This window comes from Solanum lycopersicum, chromosome 8 (genome assembly GCF_036512215.1).
Source record: "Solanum lycopersicum chromosome 8, SLM_r2.1".
NCBI lineage: Eukaryota > Viridiplantae > Streptophyta > Magnoliopsida > Solanales > Solanaceae > Solanum > Solanum lycopersicum.
This window is the reverse complement of record NC_090807.1, coordinates 35,358,175-35,377,380: the sequence shown is the minus strand read 5'-3', so window position 1 is coordinate 35,377,380 and position 19,206 is coordinate 35,358,175. Positions and strand designations below refer to the sequence as shown.

Here is a 19,206-nt window from a genome sequence, read left to right as displayed (position 1 = left end):
AACCCAACTCTAGATGCATCATAATAAACCATAAAACCTTGAGTTACCTTTGGTAATGTCAAAACCAGAGTATTTGTCACGACCCAGATTCTGGAATCCGAATTGCAACCGGCGTCGTTCACCTCTGAGAGGTCGCAGACAAGCCTCATCTTGCATTCATCACATTTATATGGTTAATTTTAGCGGAAAAATTAAAACTTTTAAACATATGAAATATACATAGACTTCATATAGTAATTTCATGAATTCATTATATACAAAGATCAACATAAATGTAACAACCATCTATTGATGACTGGTCATCCTTCTTTAGATTTATGAAATGTGAATTTTCCTTACATATCATTCTTTGGTGTTAATGAGACTGGCTCACACATTCTAACACCTTCATACGTGAGTATTCTTTTAACATAGTAGCTTAGGTGTAAGTGAGACTTGTCTCACTTCCTTTAACACCCACTTACTTACTTTATACCCCTTTAATTATGTTATAATTCACGTTACTTACTTACTTTAGTGTAGTAGATTAATATCATCGTTTATGGATGATGAGCACTTCATTCAATAAGTTTTATGAGTTCATATGTAATTCTTTCAGAGCATGTTAGGAGTTGTCCCAATGAGTGGCATGACCTTGATTATGGGTTCATTGAATTAGTTTAGAATTTCTTATATTATCATTTGTTACTCTAATTACAAAAGATTGACATATGATTAGTATCGTCCTCAACCTTTGAATATTTAACTACATAACTATTTTTGTTGGCATGTGCCAATTTTACATATATTAATATTTAAATTTAATATGCATGAACCAATTGACATTATTTAACATAATATTATAGCCATTTACATGCATCAGTCTTAGACAATGTATCGTTACCCATTTTATTGGCATACAATAAGTATTGGCATAAACTATTGGGCATAGATTTAATAACCATATTTGTTGGCATAAGCCAATTTTCATGTTCAACATGCTTAAGTATTTAAACATTATACATTAGCCAATCTTTTAGTTATTTAACATAACATTACAGCCAATTCCATACAACTTGTTTGACAATGTAGTGTTAGCCAATTTATTGGCATATGATTAGTATTAGCATGAGCAATTGTCTATAGATTTCATAATTGTTTTGTTGGCATAAGCAAAAATTTCATTCAATCATGCTCCATATGGGATACGTTATTCATTAGCCAATATTTTACTTATTTAGATATAACATTATAGAAAATTCCCATTTAAATTCTGAATAATGTTTTTGTTAGCTATTTTATTGACATAAGTCAAACATTCACTCAAATTATGATTTCACAGAGATCTTTTTAGATAACCTTATAACAAAAATTTAGGCATAACATTTTTTTAAACATCTTGGACAACATCATATTAGAATTTGATGAATATATCATCTTTATACTATCATATTAACAGCAAGTATGCACAACAGACCGTAACATCTTCATAAATAACATTTTCAGACATATCTTTAACATAGTATCATTCTTTTACATAATAACACTTAGCATAAAACAAGTCCAATTAATAGGTTCATTCAATCATTATTTAATCAAAAATCATACACATTATGATCAGACAGCACCACATACCAACATGATGATTTCTAACCTACTCAACATTGAAATCGTAAGAAGGATACTGGGGAAAGGAGTTCGACAACAACGACGGGAAACAACCCTAGTTTTCAAGATCTTTGGATCATTTGAAAGAAAGTTCTTTTGGAGAAAGAAGTCTAGGAGAGAAACCCAAACCTTAAGTACACTTAATCTATAAAGACCACCTTGAATGAAACCTTGAGGAAACCTTGAAATCTCCCTAGAGATATCGACAAATTTTCTGCCTTTTTCTTTCGTTTATAGCTTACTATTTTTGTGTCGCCTTTACTATGAGTTTGAAAGTGATTACAAGTCTTATAAATTGATCTTGACTAATTAACTTAGGTTTTAATAATTTAATTAAATAAATAAATTAACTAATTACTAAAAATCCCATCCTAAGTTGACTAAACATAGTAGAACGTTGACTTGACCCAAAATCTGGAATTTTGGTGTTGACTATGGTTTTGGTCAATTTTTTGACTTTATTTTATTTAATTAAATCCTTAATTCAATTAATATATGGACCTATGGTAAGTACTAAAGTACCCTTAGGTCATTGGAACCATAATCAACCCTTTAGGATCATCCTAGGTTAAGTACTAGGATGTTTCTTTAATTGTACGAGTTAGCATAAGATTTTCAATTTGACCCCTTTAATTTAATTAATTAAATGTTTAATTTAATTAATATAGTTACATTGGTTAATTACTACGGTATCCTTAAGTCGTTATAACCATAACTACTTCTTTGGACCATCCTAGGTTAGGTATAGAGTTGTCTTTTTCTTGTCTTAACCAAAATCTGGAAATCATTTTGTGATTACGGTTTTTACCCTTAAAATTAATTAATTAAGTTGATAAATTAATTAATTTAAGTAGCTGATGGTAATTACTAAAGTGACTTTAAGTCTTTGCGATCTTAACTAACTCTTTGGACTATCCTAGGTAAGGTACTAGGTTGTCCCTTTCTTGTCTTAACCGAAATTTAAAAATTTCCTTTTTATTTTGGAATTTTGCACTTTTAAATTGATTAATTAATTTGATAAATTAACTAATTAGGTAGTTTACGGGAATTAATAAATTACCCCTAAGTTGTTAGGACCATAACTTACCTTTTGGACCATCGTAGGTTACGTAATAGGTTGTCTCTTTAACTAGTGCTAGGTTTGTGTCAACCCGGTTTTGGTCCTAGGTTGTTGGGTGCACTAATGGGTCCTTTTAGGTTAGTCCTAGGTTATTTATCTATATAGGACAGTAAGTTAGGACCTAGATTTGGTTAGATTTTGTCCCCAAATGGAGTGGTTCCTTGTGCACGTTTTCCCCCCTAACTACCCTAACCGAATTCAATTAGGGTGGTCCCCTCTTTTGGCCGCTTCTTCACATGTCCTACATATGTGCTTGCACACATGTTTGCTGTACTTTCCTCACTCTATTATTTATGGTTACTTTAGGAATGTTTACTTATTGTCCCAAGGACCCTCACTATGTCCTTGGGCACTGCGCACTCTACATGATCATTTTAAATAGTTATGTACTTAGGACACTAGGATTGACACTTGGATGCCTACAACATAATATGTTTGCGACTGATGAAATTCTGAATTTTAGCTTAGGGTCTTCATTGCAGGTACATTTCCTAAAAAAACTCATTAATACTTAAATATATATATGGCTAACACCCTTTACGCAAATATTTTCTATATACCCAATATTTTGCTTATTAGGTATTATATAGAAATTGGCTATTACTCGTTAGCCAATTTATAATACTATGCCCAAAACTTTTCAATATTAAGCATTGAAATGTCTATCTATTCCCAATACGCATTCTTAAAGACCTGTTGGGATCTTCACTAGATATAAAATTTTCCAAAATGTTACAGTAGTAGTCAATCTCTTTTTCAAACTTTGAGCTTCAGAGTATTAAAGTTTAACTATGTTCTAAGTCAACTTGGTGAAGAGAGATGAGATAGACAACAAACCTTCTATAGTAGCAAGCCAAACCCAAAAACTCCTTGCGACAGTTGGATAGGTGGGTCTAGGACAACTTTGAATTGGTTCTATCTTTTGGGTATCAACTCTAATCCTATCACCAAAAACTATGTGGCCTAAGAATGCCATAGACTTAAGCCAAACTCACACATGGAGAAATTGGCATACAACTCCTTATCTTTCAAAGCCTGAAGGACTATCCTGAGAAACTAGCATCATCTTCTTCATTTCTTGAATATATTAGGACGTCATCAATGAAAATGATGACAAACATATCTAGAGAAGGTTTGAAGACTCTATTCATAAGATCCATGAATGTGGATTGTGCAATCATCACCCTAAAATGCATGACTAATAATTCATAATGCCCATATATTGTTCTAAAAGTTGTATTCAGAATGTCACATTCCCTAACCTTTAACTGATGGTAGCCAGATCTGAGATCAATTTTCGAGAATCATGTGACAACCTAAAATTGATCGAATATATCATCTATCCTTGGTAAAGAATACTTATTCTTAATGGTAACCTTATTTAGTTGGCGGTAGTCTATACATATCCTAAGAAAACCATCTTTATTTCTTACAAACCAGATCGGAGAGCCCCAAGGTGATACACTTGGTCGAAAACCTTTATCTAACAGATAGTTCAATTGTTCTTTCAACTCTTTTAACTATGTAAGTTTCATTCTATACGGAAGAATAGATCTAGGAAAAGTATATGGAATGATGTCTATGCCGGACTCTATTTATCTCTTAGGAAAGACTTCTAGAAACTCCTTTATTATAGAAACTGACGGAAGTGAATGTACCTCAACACTTGAGTCGTTAAATTAGATTAAGTGATAGATACATCCCTTGAAAACTTTCTCGCCTTAAGGTACGATGGAAACAACCTTTAGGCACTGCTAAACTACTAATCCACTTTATAACTTGCTCATTAGGAATCTGAGACTTGACAACTTGAGTTCTATACTCTATTGATGCATAACAAGCATGACGTCAGTCCATACCTAGAATAACATCATAATCTACCATGTCTAACTCCACTAGGTCAGCCACGGTGCTCTTGTGATTGATAGAAATAGAAAAATCACGATAGACTCTTTCACTATAATAGACTCTCGAATGGGTGTAGAAATATATAAAGGTTCACAAAGTTTCTCTAGAAGAATCTTAAACTTATTTGCAACATAAAGAGTAACGAAAGACAAACTTGCTCCTAGGTCTAGCAAAGCATAAACATCCAAAGTAAAGACTTTGATCATACCAATAATAACATCTGAAGAGTTCTCTTGCTTTTGGTGGCTAGTGATTCCATAGAGTTGGTTTGCCCCTCCGCCAGTGCCAGAAGTGGATCCTCTAGGTGCAGCCTTGTCTGACGGAGCAACCAACGAAGATTGGACTTTGTTGCCCAGATTTTCACTACCCTACCAATTATTAAGGCACGCTCTCTCATGAAGTAACCCTCTTGACCACAGTTAAGGCAACTTGTCTGTACCACACTTAGCACATGCATGTTATGACCGGAGTCTAGACCCCATACGAGACCGGTGTCGTTGACCATTAAGAGGTCGCAAACAAGCCTACATACGTCATCGTTACTTCATCCAAGTTAATTTTAGCGGAAAATTTGAACTTTTTGTTACTTAACATTCATATAAGACATTCTACTTAAACTCATAAGCGTTCACAATCAACCATCTAATATTAAGATCATCAAATGAAAGAAATAGTTCCATAGTGCATTAAGTGTATACTTGCCAAAATGGCACCAATGCAATGTCTGAAATAAGATGAGAAAGAAACGCTAGTGGAACATACTCCACTAACTCAAACCTATATCTAATCTAGAATATAATGGGCAAGCGTCCTCGAAATAATAAGGTCCTACCAAATCTGAATGAATGATCCACGTTCGGATAGCTTGAGCTTAGATTTGTAAGCTCTAACGTCCACCTATGGCTGCACCTACAAATGTAGAGCTCTGTGGGATTAGTACACACTTGTACTAAGTATGGGTATATCCAAGCATACACCAAGGGCATGCATGATTAAAAACAGATCTTTCCTATCAATATGAATTAAGGAAAGTTAAGTCAATGGACTTGCCAATTTCATATTAGGAAAGTCATGCCATGAGAGTAACATGCATTATCATACTTATCATTTTGAAAATAGCACATAACATATTACACATACAATATCACATAGTTAACATCATTCCTTTATATGCCATGAGACCTTGGAATAGTGGACTTTACATTAGGACTTCCCAAGTGAGGGATCAACATATGGGACCTCAACTAGGGAGCCTTCTTAAACAAACACAGAGTCTGCTTCATTCAAACATACGTACTTCATTCATTCTTTCATATACTTGTGCAGCCACTAGTCATACCTAGGATGCAGTTTAAGACTCTCATCGGGTTCGATGTGCAATGACCAAGAATAACCTAGTGTTATTACTTAAGTCTAGCTCACCTCTTGATCATTCTATCCTAACACCCTTGGCATCGTTCATTTCATTATATTCATTCATTGAGGTTGTCCTCATTCTTTCTTTGGGAACTTTAACCTTACCCGACATAGATCATGTGAGCATCATGAAATACAGTGTGTAATCCCCACACAAAAAAGAGGTAGAATTACCGGCCAAAGTGAACCAAAACATGCTAGCGTATATAGGGAATTGAACCCTGCTATATCCCTATATTGTCAATATAGGTTCAAAGACTATGAGATATAAGAAGACTCTTACCCAGTATTTCCGGACAGTCTCATCTCATGAGAATTACGTGAACCTCCGCCCTTTCCGAAAGAAGGCATCACAGCTCATAGCTAGCCTATCGGTGTTTAGTATTCATTACATTCAACTCATACATCATGGAAGCTGGGTTTTAGCATGAGGATATCATAACTCATTAGATGATTTTTCATCTCATCATTAGTATTAAGTATGCATTAACGTCAATAATTTATCTCTTAACTTTCTCACCTATCCAAGAGGTTGTGGGTTCAATCCCCACACTCCATATTTATTTTGTCCTTTATTTTTCTCCTAACTCTCTCATCCATTCAAGAGGTTGTGGGTTCAATCTCCACTCACCACATCTATTATTCCTTGCATTTCTCATAAAATTTTTATGAAATTTTCATTTGATGAGGTTATGGATTCAATACACAATGACCTCATATTTAAGAAAAAAAACATAGCTAATTTTCCTCATCCTTTGTCAAGACTTCAAATTTCCAGCAAACTGGAAATTTGGTCTCTTCCAATCAATTTTCCTCTCAATCTTTTGTTGATTTTTTTTGTAGCTTTCATGTAATGATGTCTTGGGTTCAATCCGTAGTGATCTCAGTTATTTTACATTCATTGTTCATTACATTTTGTATCACTTTGTTTGGCCGAACCCAACCTACCAAATGCTGGAAATTTGTTAACTATTTTTAGCTTCTTTTTATCATCATTCATACGTTAATTTTTAAGGCATTTCGTGGATCATTTGGTGCATCTTTAAGTGTAATCTTTATATGATTATATTCATCCAAGAATTACCATTGAATTCAGCAACATTACACCACTTTTACACCTCATAATTTACACAAACATTCGCACATAAAATTCAACCATAAAAACATATAATTATTAAGGCTTAAAACCGAAAATCATGTCACGGCATACATATACATTTGCACGAAATTTCGGCAGACATACATCATCGTTCATACAATTCCTAAATCATGAACACATTATCACGAAAATCACGATTCATACCTAATCTACCAACAAACATACCAACCTAAGATCAGTGATAGGAGCTAGTGACACGAAACATATAGTGGGGAACTATCCTAGTTTCGGAATAGAATTATCTGAGTCTTAAGGGCCTCTTAGTAAAGGTACCAAGAGTAAGAAAACCCATACCTGATTTTAACGTTGTTCAACACTTGAACTTGCTTCTGATAACTTCTCCAAATTCACGTCCAATCCGGAAACTAACACCTTACCCACTAGCGTATTACGTTTTGCTTAACGTTTTTGGATTGCTTTCTCGTTTGTGTTTTGCGTGCAAGTTCTTCAAGTGTGTAGAAATTTTGTTTTCTTATTTTTATTCTCACGTTTGGCAGCCAGAAAGAAAGTGTGAAATGAGAGAGAGATAGACGTCAAGCAGAGAGAGATAAACGTGAAAGAGGTGAGTGGCTTAGCATTAGGTGAAGTTGTTTAGACTTAGTCAACTAGGACTCTTTCAAACTTTGGAAATATCATTTAATTAGTTTAGTGAAATTACCATAGTTCCCTTACAAAATCATATTATAAACCTCAATTTAATCCACTTAAACGTTGCTTCCGTCGAGGTTCGAACCCGTGATAACCCCATCGCGAAAATAGATTCCTCCGGGTCGACCCGACCCAAAACGCCCCATTAATTAATTAATTAATTAATAATCTGATTTTCTTTTTTCTTAAATAATAATTTAAATATTAATTAATTAATTAAATTAATTCACCAATATAAATAATCAAGTCAAAAATCATTGCTCTCACCTAGGTTCGAAACCAGGTGAAGCAAGATTTTGCTCAATGGGTAATTTGTCCCTTTCTACCCAAAATGCCCCTCTACCTTATCAATTAAATAACTAATTACATATTTAGGGTAATTACGATACTACCCTTATCCTGGAAAAAGACTATTTTACCCCAAGACCGTCTAAGCTTAAGATTTTCCCTTTTTAAGTCCGATAAAGACTCATCCGAGTAAATCTTCATATTCAAGAGCGCTACATGGATGGACCCAACCTTTCCTAGCTCAAATGACTCCCCAAATTAGTTGGCTTAGATGTCGCAAGGGTTTAGAGGTCTTGTTCTACGCGCATCAATCCGTGGGAACCCTATCTAATCGTAGGCATTCTAGACACATTAAGCATTACTTAGCATATCCATTTTTTAGGGTTCTTACACTGCATTAGACCAACTTCCTACTTGTGCCACAATTTCTTGAGAATGTACTGGGCAGGCTTTGAAATTCTGCGAATTCTAGCTATGATGTTCACCTTTGTTTCTGAGTCTAGGAACACTAGTAGATGATGGTGCAGGCCCCTTTTGTTTCTGAAATTGTGTCCAACTAGGATAACCTTCTCAACTTTAATATGTCCATGTCACCTATCAGCATTGCAACTCTGTTCTCTTTACTTGAAGCATAACCAAAGCCAGCGACAAACAAGCTCATTGTGCTCCTCATATCCTTAACCATTTTAGGAGCATAGCGGGACGTCTCGGTGAACTTCAACACATACCCATGCACACGCAAAGAGTCCTCTTTCAGTGTAAGGAACTCTTGCACCTTTGCCTCTTTCAATTCTTGGGAAAACAAACGCCCTAAGAAAGCTTTTTCAAATCAAGCCCAACTCGAACGCGGTGCATCCTCATCTCCGCCCTCCTTCCACTAATCGAATCAATTCCTAGCCACAATCTTCAATTGATATGCAACAAGTTCATATCTTTCAGCATTGATGACATACATCACATCAAAAACCTTCTTTAGCTCCTCAACAAAATTCTTCAAATCCTCAGTAGAGCTCGAACTGATGAAACTGGGAGGATTCATCCTCAGGAATTCACGAATCCTCAAGCTGTCAGGCTCTTCTTGTCGATCTCCTCGTTGTTGCCCGACTTAGTTAGTCATTGATTGTCTTAACGTCCGGATAGCCTCACAACATTTAGCATTAGTGACTTCTCCTTGAGGTTGCACGTTTAGTGCATTATGTACCTCAAGTTCCTCAACATTCCTTCTGCATAGACGACCTCTTGTTTCTCTTCGTGGAGGCATGATGATTTGAAACACGTGCAAGCACGAATTATTGAGAAACATTTTAGAGATAAACTCTAACGCACAAAAAGGAATATGAAAGAAGTGAGAACTTCCTAAATGTTGTACACTCATAATAGATGTGGTGCGCTTCACATCGATGACTAGGACTCTGCAGACAAAACTTTATACTCTCCCTCGGACTCTTGAACTCTGTGCTTTGATAGCAAATTTTTCACACCCCGAGCCTTATCTCAAGAAATGGCTTGAACCCAATAACTATTGTTGTCCTTAAGCGGATCCTTGGTCTGGCTTACTTAGCTTAGAGGAAGACTTAGCTTATATTTATAATCTTGTAAAACAATGCAAACACTTAGTTCGTTAAAGAAAATACAATAACAAACTCAAACTTTAGTTATATATAAAGTAATACACTTTCAGTAGGAGATTCTCTAATCAATAACAACCATTATGAGCCTAAGTGGTGATACAACTTCTTGCCCACGCTGCCAGAATTGTCTTATACTTTTTCTTGGATCCACTAGCTTAACTTACGTGATCATCTAAAAAACAAGAACCGTTAATACCCATGATGACTACATGATTTTCATGGATACTTGAGTTCATATGAAACTAATCTCCACATTGGTGGCTCAATACTACTCCGAAAATATACTTTAGCTCATGCTTTTAAACAACTTATTTTTCTTGGATTGAGAAAATTTCTCAACACTTAGCTTTAAACTCTCTTGGAACCAATGTTCCTTTTTATTGTTCAGAACTATATTGGGTAATGTTAGTTTCCTCTTAACTTAAAATGTGAAAACATTTGTAAACTTTTAGGGAACTTTAGTTCCTTGTAACTTTGGAGAAATGAACGCAACTCTTTATTCTTTGCTTAACTTGAAACTTGAGTCTTAGTCAAGTCTTAGAGAATGCTTAGCTCCCTTATATTTATTTGAAGGAAAGTCTTAAACTTGTTACTCTTTACTTTAAATTGAAACTGAAGCCTTAAAATGAAGTGTATTACCTGAAGCCTGCGCCAGGTCCCAAGTGACTCAGGCCAATTTCTGGCGTAATGCAGGCGCGACGCACTGGCTTTGATCAGGTGCGTCTGACAAATTTTTAAACTCGTTTTTCATCTCTAGACCTTCCTAATTATTTCACTAAACAATTGGGACTATTGGAACCCTCAATACACAATGGATTCAACTCGAAAATAACCCGGAGAAACAAGAATCAAACATCAATAGGCATCCAACAATTCAGTCAACGAGAATTCAACATTTTTCTTTAAGCACTTCTACTTTTAACATGTAAACAACTTATAAATCGCAGAATTGGAACAAATTGTCGTGTAGGTGAATAAACCCTATACAAAAGATCTAACATACATCGATAGGGATCATCCCGGACGAATTCTCGAAGTTCTTGACGTTATTGCTGAATTCTTGATTTTTCTCTCTTCTACAAGCCCTAAGCGTGAATTTATTTTTCAAAACTTACTTAAGGCTTATTTTTACCCCTAATAAACCCCTAAAATGAATCAGGAAAAATAAGAGTTGAAAAGACTAGTTTGCCCTTCCTTAAAATCGAAATAGGACATTCCTCATTTCAATAGCCCAACTTCCGATAGGCTTATCTCCCTCATACAATATCAGAAATACACAATCGTGGCTGCATTGAAAAGATCTCTCCAAGGCTTTCCAACTATATCAGGAATTACCTCTAAATCATCTTGAGCTAGAAGTTACGACCGTTTGAAAAGGATCAAAACTCACTTCTTAAACTTAGAAATATTTTCCAGATTCTCCCCTTTCTTTCCAAAGGTGATTATTTTAGTTTCTTAGCTATTTTGGGTTATGAGATGTTACAGAGCTAGTTTGTTAATGTGAAGAGGAGATGTGTAAACACTAGTGAAGAGGTGTGAGAGTTAAGATATAATAGGTATGAAGAGAGGTTCAAGTAGGACAAAGAAGTATTGGAGAGAGTAAGTAGACAAGACATGACACACTTTCAACTTATCGAAAACGTGACCTTAATAAGAGGGTATGGAGGTCACAAATTAAGTAGAACTTAATAGGTAGTTGAGCTTCTCTCGCTTTTCAAAAGAATGATTAGGCTTGGTGGGAGACTGGTAGAATAGTGCTTGTCATAATATTAGTCCTATGTATGTGGTTTCTTGCTTTTGATCTTTATTACCGAATGTTGTTTATTGTGTTTCAATTACCACATTATTTCACTGTTGTTATTGTTCTTTTTTGATTGCTACGTATTGTTGTCTTTTTTGCAGTATTTCCTTTTTTCATAACTACTTTGATTTGCAATACTTGAATCGAGTATCTTTCAAAAAGAAATCTCTACCTACACGAGATAGAATTAAGGTCTGCAGACACTCCACATTATCCCGACCCAATTCACGAGATTACATTGCGTCTATTTTTGTATGCTAAAAGCATCAAATAATATGGATTACGAAGAGTATGAAATTACACTTCACATTATTTGCTATTATACATTTTTGTAACTTTGGAGCCATATTATTGTTTACAATGGGAGAATTTAATAGATCTTACGAATTACTCCCCCTTGTTTCAATTGATATGACACTTTTTATTATCGAGAGTCTATTAGATTAAATTTTGAAACTAACTTAAATTAGATCAGGTTAATATTTTAAATTTAAAATTAAGATTACTTAAAACTATAATTTTTCATTTAAAATGGTAATTGTTTTTTAAGCATAAACACTCTATGAAGAACTAAATTGATTCTTGAGGTTCATTTAATTAACTTGGTTTTTTCCTTAAATCATCTCATTTAACTAGCATAAACTCTTGTCGCGAAAATTATTGTGAGTGAAACAAAAAATTAATTAATACTATATCCGTTCATTTTTATTTGTTATATTCGAACTTAACAAACTCATTAAGAAAACAACGATTGACATGACTATTGCATCGTACTATCCTCTATTAATTGATCTTTAGTATTAGGTTTTGAAAAGAAAAATTGCCTAAATACACAATTTTTCCATATTCTTTAAAATTTCCTACCGTTTGAAAAAATGACACAAATCCCTACTCTCTCCTATTCTCGCATATATTATTTCACGCGATGTATCAGGACATCGAGATGTATTGAAAATTAGGACGTGATGTAATATGGATGTTTTGGGATGTATTCGCATTCCACCAAATTTAAGAGACTTTTCTAATTTAAACAAAAAATAGTGATAGAATGTAATCAACTCTTAACATGAATTTTTTATTTTTTGTCTTTTCTTGATATGTTAAAGAAGACGAGTAAAAGTAAAAATATATATTTAAAAGTGTGGACAACTAAAAGTGAATGAAGGGAGCATCAAAAATATTTGTTTCTATCTATAAATAAAGATTATATACCCACAAATTAATAAAAATGTCAATATTTTCCATTGAGAATATAATTAAGTAACAACAATGTGTTCTCTCAAATAACTTTAGCTTTAAGATGAGATGGTCACATACTTTAACTTGGTATCAGAGCAATCAAAGTTCTTGGATAGTGTCTCACTGCCACTCAAAAATTTTAAAAAAAAAAATTCAAAATGCTTGGTCATGAAAAGAATCGGGCCCAAACATCTAAATGTTTTACCTATTAGAGAGAACACATTTTTATTTGTTAATTATTAAAATTCTTTTAAGTTATTAAGAGAACACATTTTTTATTAATCAATTCTATAAATATAATTTTCCCCGAGTTGTAATTTCTTTACATAATTTAAATCATGTTACTTTATACAGTGTCAAATTGCTTGTGTCCCCATTGATACTTATAATTCTCCTCAAAACTTCATTCTTCATATATAAAAATCACTTATTATTATCTAATTAGGTCAACAATACTCATATTAAATGTGCCACTGAATTACATTAATTATGTGATAAGAATATCATTGCTATCTAAAGCAAAAAAACAAAAAAAAAAAAAAAGAAAAAAAAAAGCTTTAAAGTTAGATGGGGCTCTATGCACAAAGTCCAAATAAAACATTGACTTTTAATGAAATAAGGTGTAAAGGGAGAAAAATACAAATACATATATATATATATATATATATATATATATATATATATATATATATATATATATATATATATATATATATTCCAGAATTGATAATTATAAGCATGAATGACAAATAGATGAACAAAGTTAAATATTTTTATGATGAAGTGCAAAAAATCAATTTCTTAGTATTGCCTCTTCAAAGAGATTCTATTTACAAGGGACATGATGCCTTAAAACCTTCATCACAATACTGAAGCACACATTCAACGAGGCAGAGAGAAGTTAGGAGCGGCTTTGCGCGCTTTTAGCATGCCTTTGACAACTTTGGACAGTATGCTATAAAATATATTTGGCTTAAGTCATCTACAGCCCCTTAAAGTTGTTCGCATAATTCACTTAGACACTTCAACTAAGATTTTTATCTATTGAACACCTTTACCCTCTCAATTTGAACCATCTGAACATTTTTTGCTTACCTGGCACATTGTTTGTGTTTCACCCCAAAGAGGCGCGTGAGAGGCCTTTAGGTAGGCTTTTTTTAGGAAAAAATTGTTCTTCTTCTTCCTCCCTCTTTACCCATCACTTCCTCCACCACACTAGTCATTGCCGCCATTCTACATCCATCTTTTTCCTCATTTTTTCTCCGGATACTTCACTTCTATCTCCATCATTGTTTTTTTTTTCTCCATTGCCTTCTACCTCCATCAAAAAAAATTTTGTTTTTCTATTAACATCGTACTAGGAGAGGATTGGTGGTACCTTCATTGCCGCCATGGCAGCCACCATCATTAGAGAGCTTGAAATTTGAAATTTTTTTCTTTGTTGTTAATGTAGTGTTTTGGTGTTAAACTGATGGAGATTTGTGTGAATTTTGTTAAAGGACTTTTCTATTTATTTTTTATTTTGCTCACATTTTTGTGGGGTGTTCTTCAATCAAAAAATATAATCACCTCTGGAACTCAAAAAGAAATCCACTATTCATCGAAAACTAATTAATTTTCCGACGAAGTTCATCTTTTCGTCAAAAATGAAACGAGGAAGACAAGTTAAATTTTTATTTTATTTTTTACCTATGGCCAACTCTTCCGTAACTCATCAAAAATAGCAATAAATCTTAATCCGTTTGCTTGAACTCTATGATGCAGATGAACTAAGAAGATTAAAAAATAATAGAATATTTACAGAGAGGGTTGTCGTGGGGGCTGGGGCACTGTAGAAGGAGAAGAGTTTTGGACTCCATGGAATAGAAGGGTAGGTAAGCTATAGGATTTATATGATTTCTTTTTTAATTTTTAACATAAAAATAATTTCTTTTTTTTTTTACTTTATAATATATTTTATATTAAATTTTTTGGACTCTAAAATACCAAATGTCAGTATTTAATTCGTCAAATTGTCATGTCATCGCGAGTGTATTTCACACACATTATACTTTTAGCTTATTGTCAAAAAAATGTCTAAATGGTTCAAATTTGGGAGGGTAAAGGTGTTCAATTGGTACAAGTCTTAGTTGAGGTGTCTAAATGAATTATGCGGACAACTTTGAGGGGCTATAGATGACTTAAGCCAATATATTTTCTAAATTAAATTGTAACTCGTATTATTTTTATGGCATGGTCCTCATGTAACTAGCATATGTACTCAACTTACATGGATTCTATGATTGATCCTGCTTCATCAACATACTTCTCTTTACCTCTAAAGTGATATAACAAAATATAATTCATCTTAATCTTCAGTAGTAAGCTGTATCTATTAGATTTAACAAACTAGTAGCTTTCTATAATCCGTAAAAGACAATTTCCAGGTTGCCAATGCTAAAAGGCCGAGAGAATCTTTCAAGAACGCATAGAATAGATTGCGAACATATCTTACATTAGGTGCTAACGGGCTTTCTTCATACGTTTTGGGGGCCTCATTGTTTCTCTCCTTGACTCTTCTGCAGCTTTCATTTCAATTAATGACTGGAGCATTTGAAAGGGAAAAAAAAGGTTACTATGATGATGGATAGAACAATACAAGAAAAATAAACACAGCAATTAACGTATCTTTCTGAAAAAGGGGAAACAAGAGCCAGTGGGCATCATACTTGATACATATCCATCTTTTTACTACTAGATTCTAATAATTGGGAAAAATGAGTAGCTATCAAAGAAAGAAAAAACAAGGCCTAAACAGAATTCAAAAGTCTTGAGACTTTATTTAGGAGTTAAGCAGTTTCTTTTTATCATACCACTTTAGACACGAGCACCTGATACATGGAAGCTGAGTGATTAAAAAGACGAGCGAACACGACAAACATCAATTGCTGAGTTAATTTTTTTGTAATTCACTCAAACTGACATTCATCATTTCCAAGCAACTCTCAAAGTTTTGAACCATTATAACTGAACCTCCAAGTAAAGATGCTGTTACAACAAATGAATATCCAGTGCAGATGCTGTTACAACAGCGGAACCTCGATACAAACACTTCATTCATCTCTGGTTCTTTGTCACTTAGTAATTATCAAGGAACTGTCAGAGCGATTAAGTGACTGTTAGAGCTAGTTTCTTCTACAAAAAAAAGAATACATAACCTGGAATGACCAACATTTTCTTTTGAATGGGAAAACAATCTTTTTCTCAGACATAATAAAATGCTTGCATCTTCTGATGAGCTTCCTATCTAGCCCCTCAAGTTGTACGTAGCTCATGTGGTATCAGATGGTTGCAAACATCATATTCTCATCAACACATGTACAAGCTTCATATCCTTCTCTTAAAATTTCCAACCACAATCCCATAACTCCTCTCTTTCCTCCATTGATGATAGATACTTCTCAGTAATGTATGTATATCATTTTTATGTTTTCGATGCAATGTCTTTATAAGCAAGAACTAGACAATCATTAAATAAGGACCACAGGGAAAGAAGTGAAGCGAGGAGCACCATTATATGTCTACAGCTAGCAAATGAAACCGTCTAGTAAAAAATGAAGAGTGCGAGCTTTTGGGGTTAAGTTAGGCTCTAGCGTCATATCTTTTCAATAATAAAAACAGAGCAATTAAGGACAAGGACAATGACTAGTATACAAGTCTGCAAATGCAAACAACTCACTTACCTATCTTCCTAAAAAATAGTAAAACTGCAACTAGCAACTAGTGGGAGAAAGAAAGAAAATTTTCAAGCATAAGCTTGTTGTTATGACCATGATATGTTGATGGCTATGTAACTCGGATTCTTCAATAATGTCAACAGGTGTGTGTAGGATTCTTCAAAAGAAGAGTCCACGCAACTTAGGTTAACGGTAGATATTAATCTCATTAAGTAAAGACAGAAAAAATAGGTTTCAATCATTCCTTGAAGCATGAATTTCACAACACAAGTGAAAGCAGCGGCCTTCTTCAAAGTAAAATGAACATAAAAGTTGCAGGACAATATTGCTAACCTCTTCTGCTTTTTTTTGAAGTTCCAAAAGTTCTTGACAATATGCAAGGCATTCTGCATGGTATATAGCAGCTAAGTCTTTTATCATGGCCTTCCTTCTGATGATACCAATCACTATGATACTCAAGAAGAAACAGTACAAGTTAGATCAAACAGCTGTAATAATCTAGAAGAGACAGCACATGTTAAATTAAACAAATCAAATCCTCCTTCATTCCAAAACAAAAATTTTATGGACACAACAGATCAATAAAGTTATAAAGAAATATTCAGTTAACAAATTCTTTGGAGGTGATGTTATTTATCTCGTAATATTTCATTGGAAGATAAGTGTGCAAGAGACAACGATAACTAAATTATCTATTTACAAATAATCACTGTCTTATCTCATTAGCAGAAAATTGCTCAAGATACCAAACTCACAATTAGATAATCTATTAGAGAAAATCACCATTTCGGAGTTTGCAAAGAGAAGACCACAGCCTCAGTGACACACAACAATGGGAAGCGAAAAGAAAGAAAACGAAAAGCCAACCAATGTGACGATGACGGATCCTATGTTCACATATATTATAAACAGGTATCAAGAAGGTAGAAACTTGGGGTTAATCCTTTTTTATTTTAGGATCATAACAAGAAAGTTGTTTTCTTTGATAGGTATATCTACCATTTGTGGCCCTTCAACTGTGACACTCCCAAACATAAGTAAGACGACACATATTATTGCAATGGTCATTCTTTTTTATACATCCAACCCCACCCGGATCCTCCCAATAGACAAAAAAGACCACAAATCTTTAGTTTTTTCTATAAAGAGTCTATTTGGTCTTTAGGGTTTCAAGAAAATCCATTGAGATAGACGAACAAGTGCAAATAAAGAATGACTCTAAACCAAAAGAGAGACAAATCAAATCAGATTGTTTTCAAATTTCATCCCAAACATTACACATCAGTTCAAAATCATGAAACCTTAATATCATTCAAATACTAATAGAAGTTTCAATCAAGACTCTAGAATGACACCCAGATATATATATATATATATATATATATATATATATATATATAGGGAGAAAATCAGAAAATAAGAATTGGGTTGGGTTCGCTTAAAAATAAATTCCCACAGTCCCAATTCTACAAATCTTGCACTTACTTCTGCTGGGATTGAACCCAGTTTGAGGATGTGGGGTTGTTGGATCTGTTGGAGCCGGATCAGAAGGAGGAGACGAATGGTTCTCAACTTCAACCATTCTTGAATTGAGATGAAGGAACTCCCTGCAAGTAGTAACTTTTGTCGCAAACGAGCCCTTTTAAGCTCTCCTATTCTGAATCCATCTTGCGCCACCTTCTTCTTTGTTCGACTCTATTTGCACGAAAATTGAAGGTGTTACTAAAATATGTCACTCTCACAAATATTACTACATCTAGTTTGACTTGGATCAGTGTTTAACAAAAAAAAAATTCAATTTTATGATTATAAATTAAAATTATGTGAAATTTATCAAAATATCTTTAAATCTTGTGCCGTAAACATACCACGTGAAAAGTTAGACTTAAAATATTGCCAAAAAAGAAATGGGCATTCTTTTTTAAACAGTCTAAAAAAAATACGGTCATTCTTTTTTAAACGGAGGAACTAACTCTTTACTTGTTCGAGGCTCGATTTAAATAGATTATTGATTAATATTAATATCAAATTAATTTAATTAGCTTTTTAATTTCTAAAATCAAAACAATAATCATAGAATTTCTGATTAGTTCTATTCTCAACCTTGAGGACAATGACTTTTCAAATAACACATATATCATTCAAATTTAACACATAAGTATGAACCTACGTTTAGGTTGTGAGCCATTTTGGACTCAAGGTGAGCTTCTAATGGGCTCAACATGTCTTGGGTGTTTGTTCGACATAGTATAAAATGCGATATAAATGAGGATTTGATTTCGCTCTACGCTAGGCGACTAAGAGTGGCTTTTGAATGACCAGGAACCCAAGCGTACAACTTAGGTTGGAACTCACGATAACCATTAGACACATGAAGAACCAATAAATTTTTTATCATTCCAAAAAAGAGTTAAGTATAAAAAAGTACAGTCTTTGATGTCAGTTTTGAAGAGTTTGGAAGTAAAATGTCAAGAGACAATCAAGGCGGCTGAAAACTAGTCTTTTTGTGCTAGTGTATTCTAGTATGTTTTCCTTGTTGTAGTGGTCGTTTTGACTCTAAAATTAGTGGAGGTGACCCTAGTGTCTTAATAGGGTAAAAACTTTCGGGTACGACTCCCAAAGGACCACCTTAA

The 19,206-nt window shown here is 33.8% G+C and overlaps 1 protein-coding gene across 2 annotated transcripts; it reads right to left on the bottom strand.

Annotated features, from left to right (window-relative positions):
- Nucleotides 1–5,302: 5,302 nt before the first annotated feature.
- On the bottom strand, nucleotides 5,303–18,346 carry LOC101266353 (uncharacterized). 2 transcript variants are annotated; one of them, XM_019215415.3, is made up of 4 exons: nucleotides 18,059–18,285; nucleotides 16,907–17,019; nucleotides 15,352–15,440; nucleotides 5,303–5,584 (listed from the first exon to the last, which is right to left on the bottom strand). In XM_019215415.3, exons 1-3 carry the CDS (start codon nucleotides 18,153–18,155, stop codon nucleotides 15,360–15,362), a joined length of 291 nt encoding a protein of 96 aa, XP_019070960.1. In that variant the 5' UTR covers nucleotides 18,156–18,285; the 3' UTR covers nucleotides 5,303–5,584; nucleotides 15,352–15,359. The 2 variants fall into 2 exon arrangements, with proteins under 2 accessions (XP_019070960.1, XP_004244857.1); XM_004244809.5 differs by lacking the exon at nucleotides 5,303–5,584 and having other exon boundaries at nucleotides 15,150–15,440; nucleotides 18,059–18,346.
- Between the last annotated feature and the right edge of the window lie 860 nt (nucleotides 18,347–19,206).

Bases quoted from the DNA above. Each gene is read 5' to 3' on its own strand.
- LOC101266353 (XM_004244809.5), bottom strand. From the start codon at position 18,155: ATGGTTGAAGTTGAGAACCATTCGTCTCCTCCTTCTGATCCGGCTCCA. The intron at 17,020-18,058 runs GTAAGTGCAAGA...TGAGTATCATAG, and splicing joins TGGGTTCAATCCCAGCAGAA to TGATTGGTATCATCAGAAGG. The intron at 15,441-16,906 runs GTTAGCAATATT...CAAATGCTCCAG, and splicing joins TTCAAAAAAAAGCAGAAGAG to TCATTAATTGAAATGAAAGC.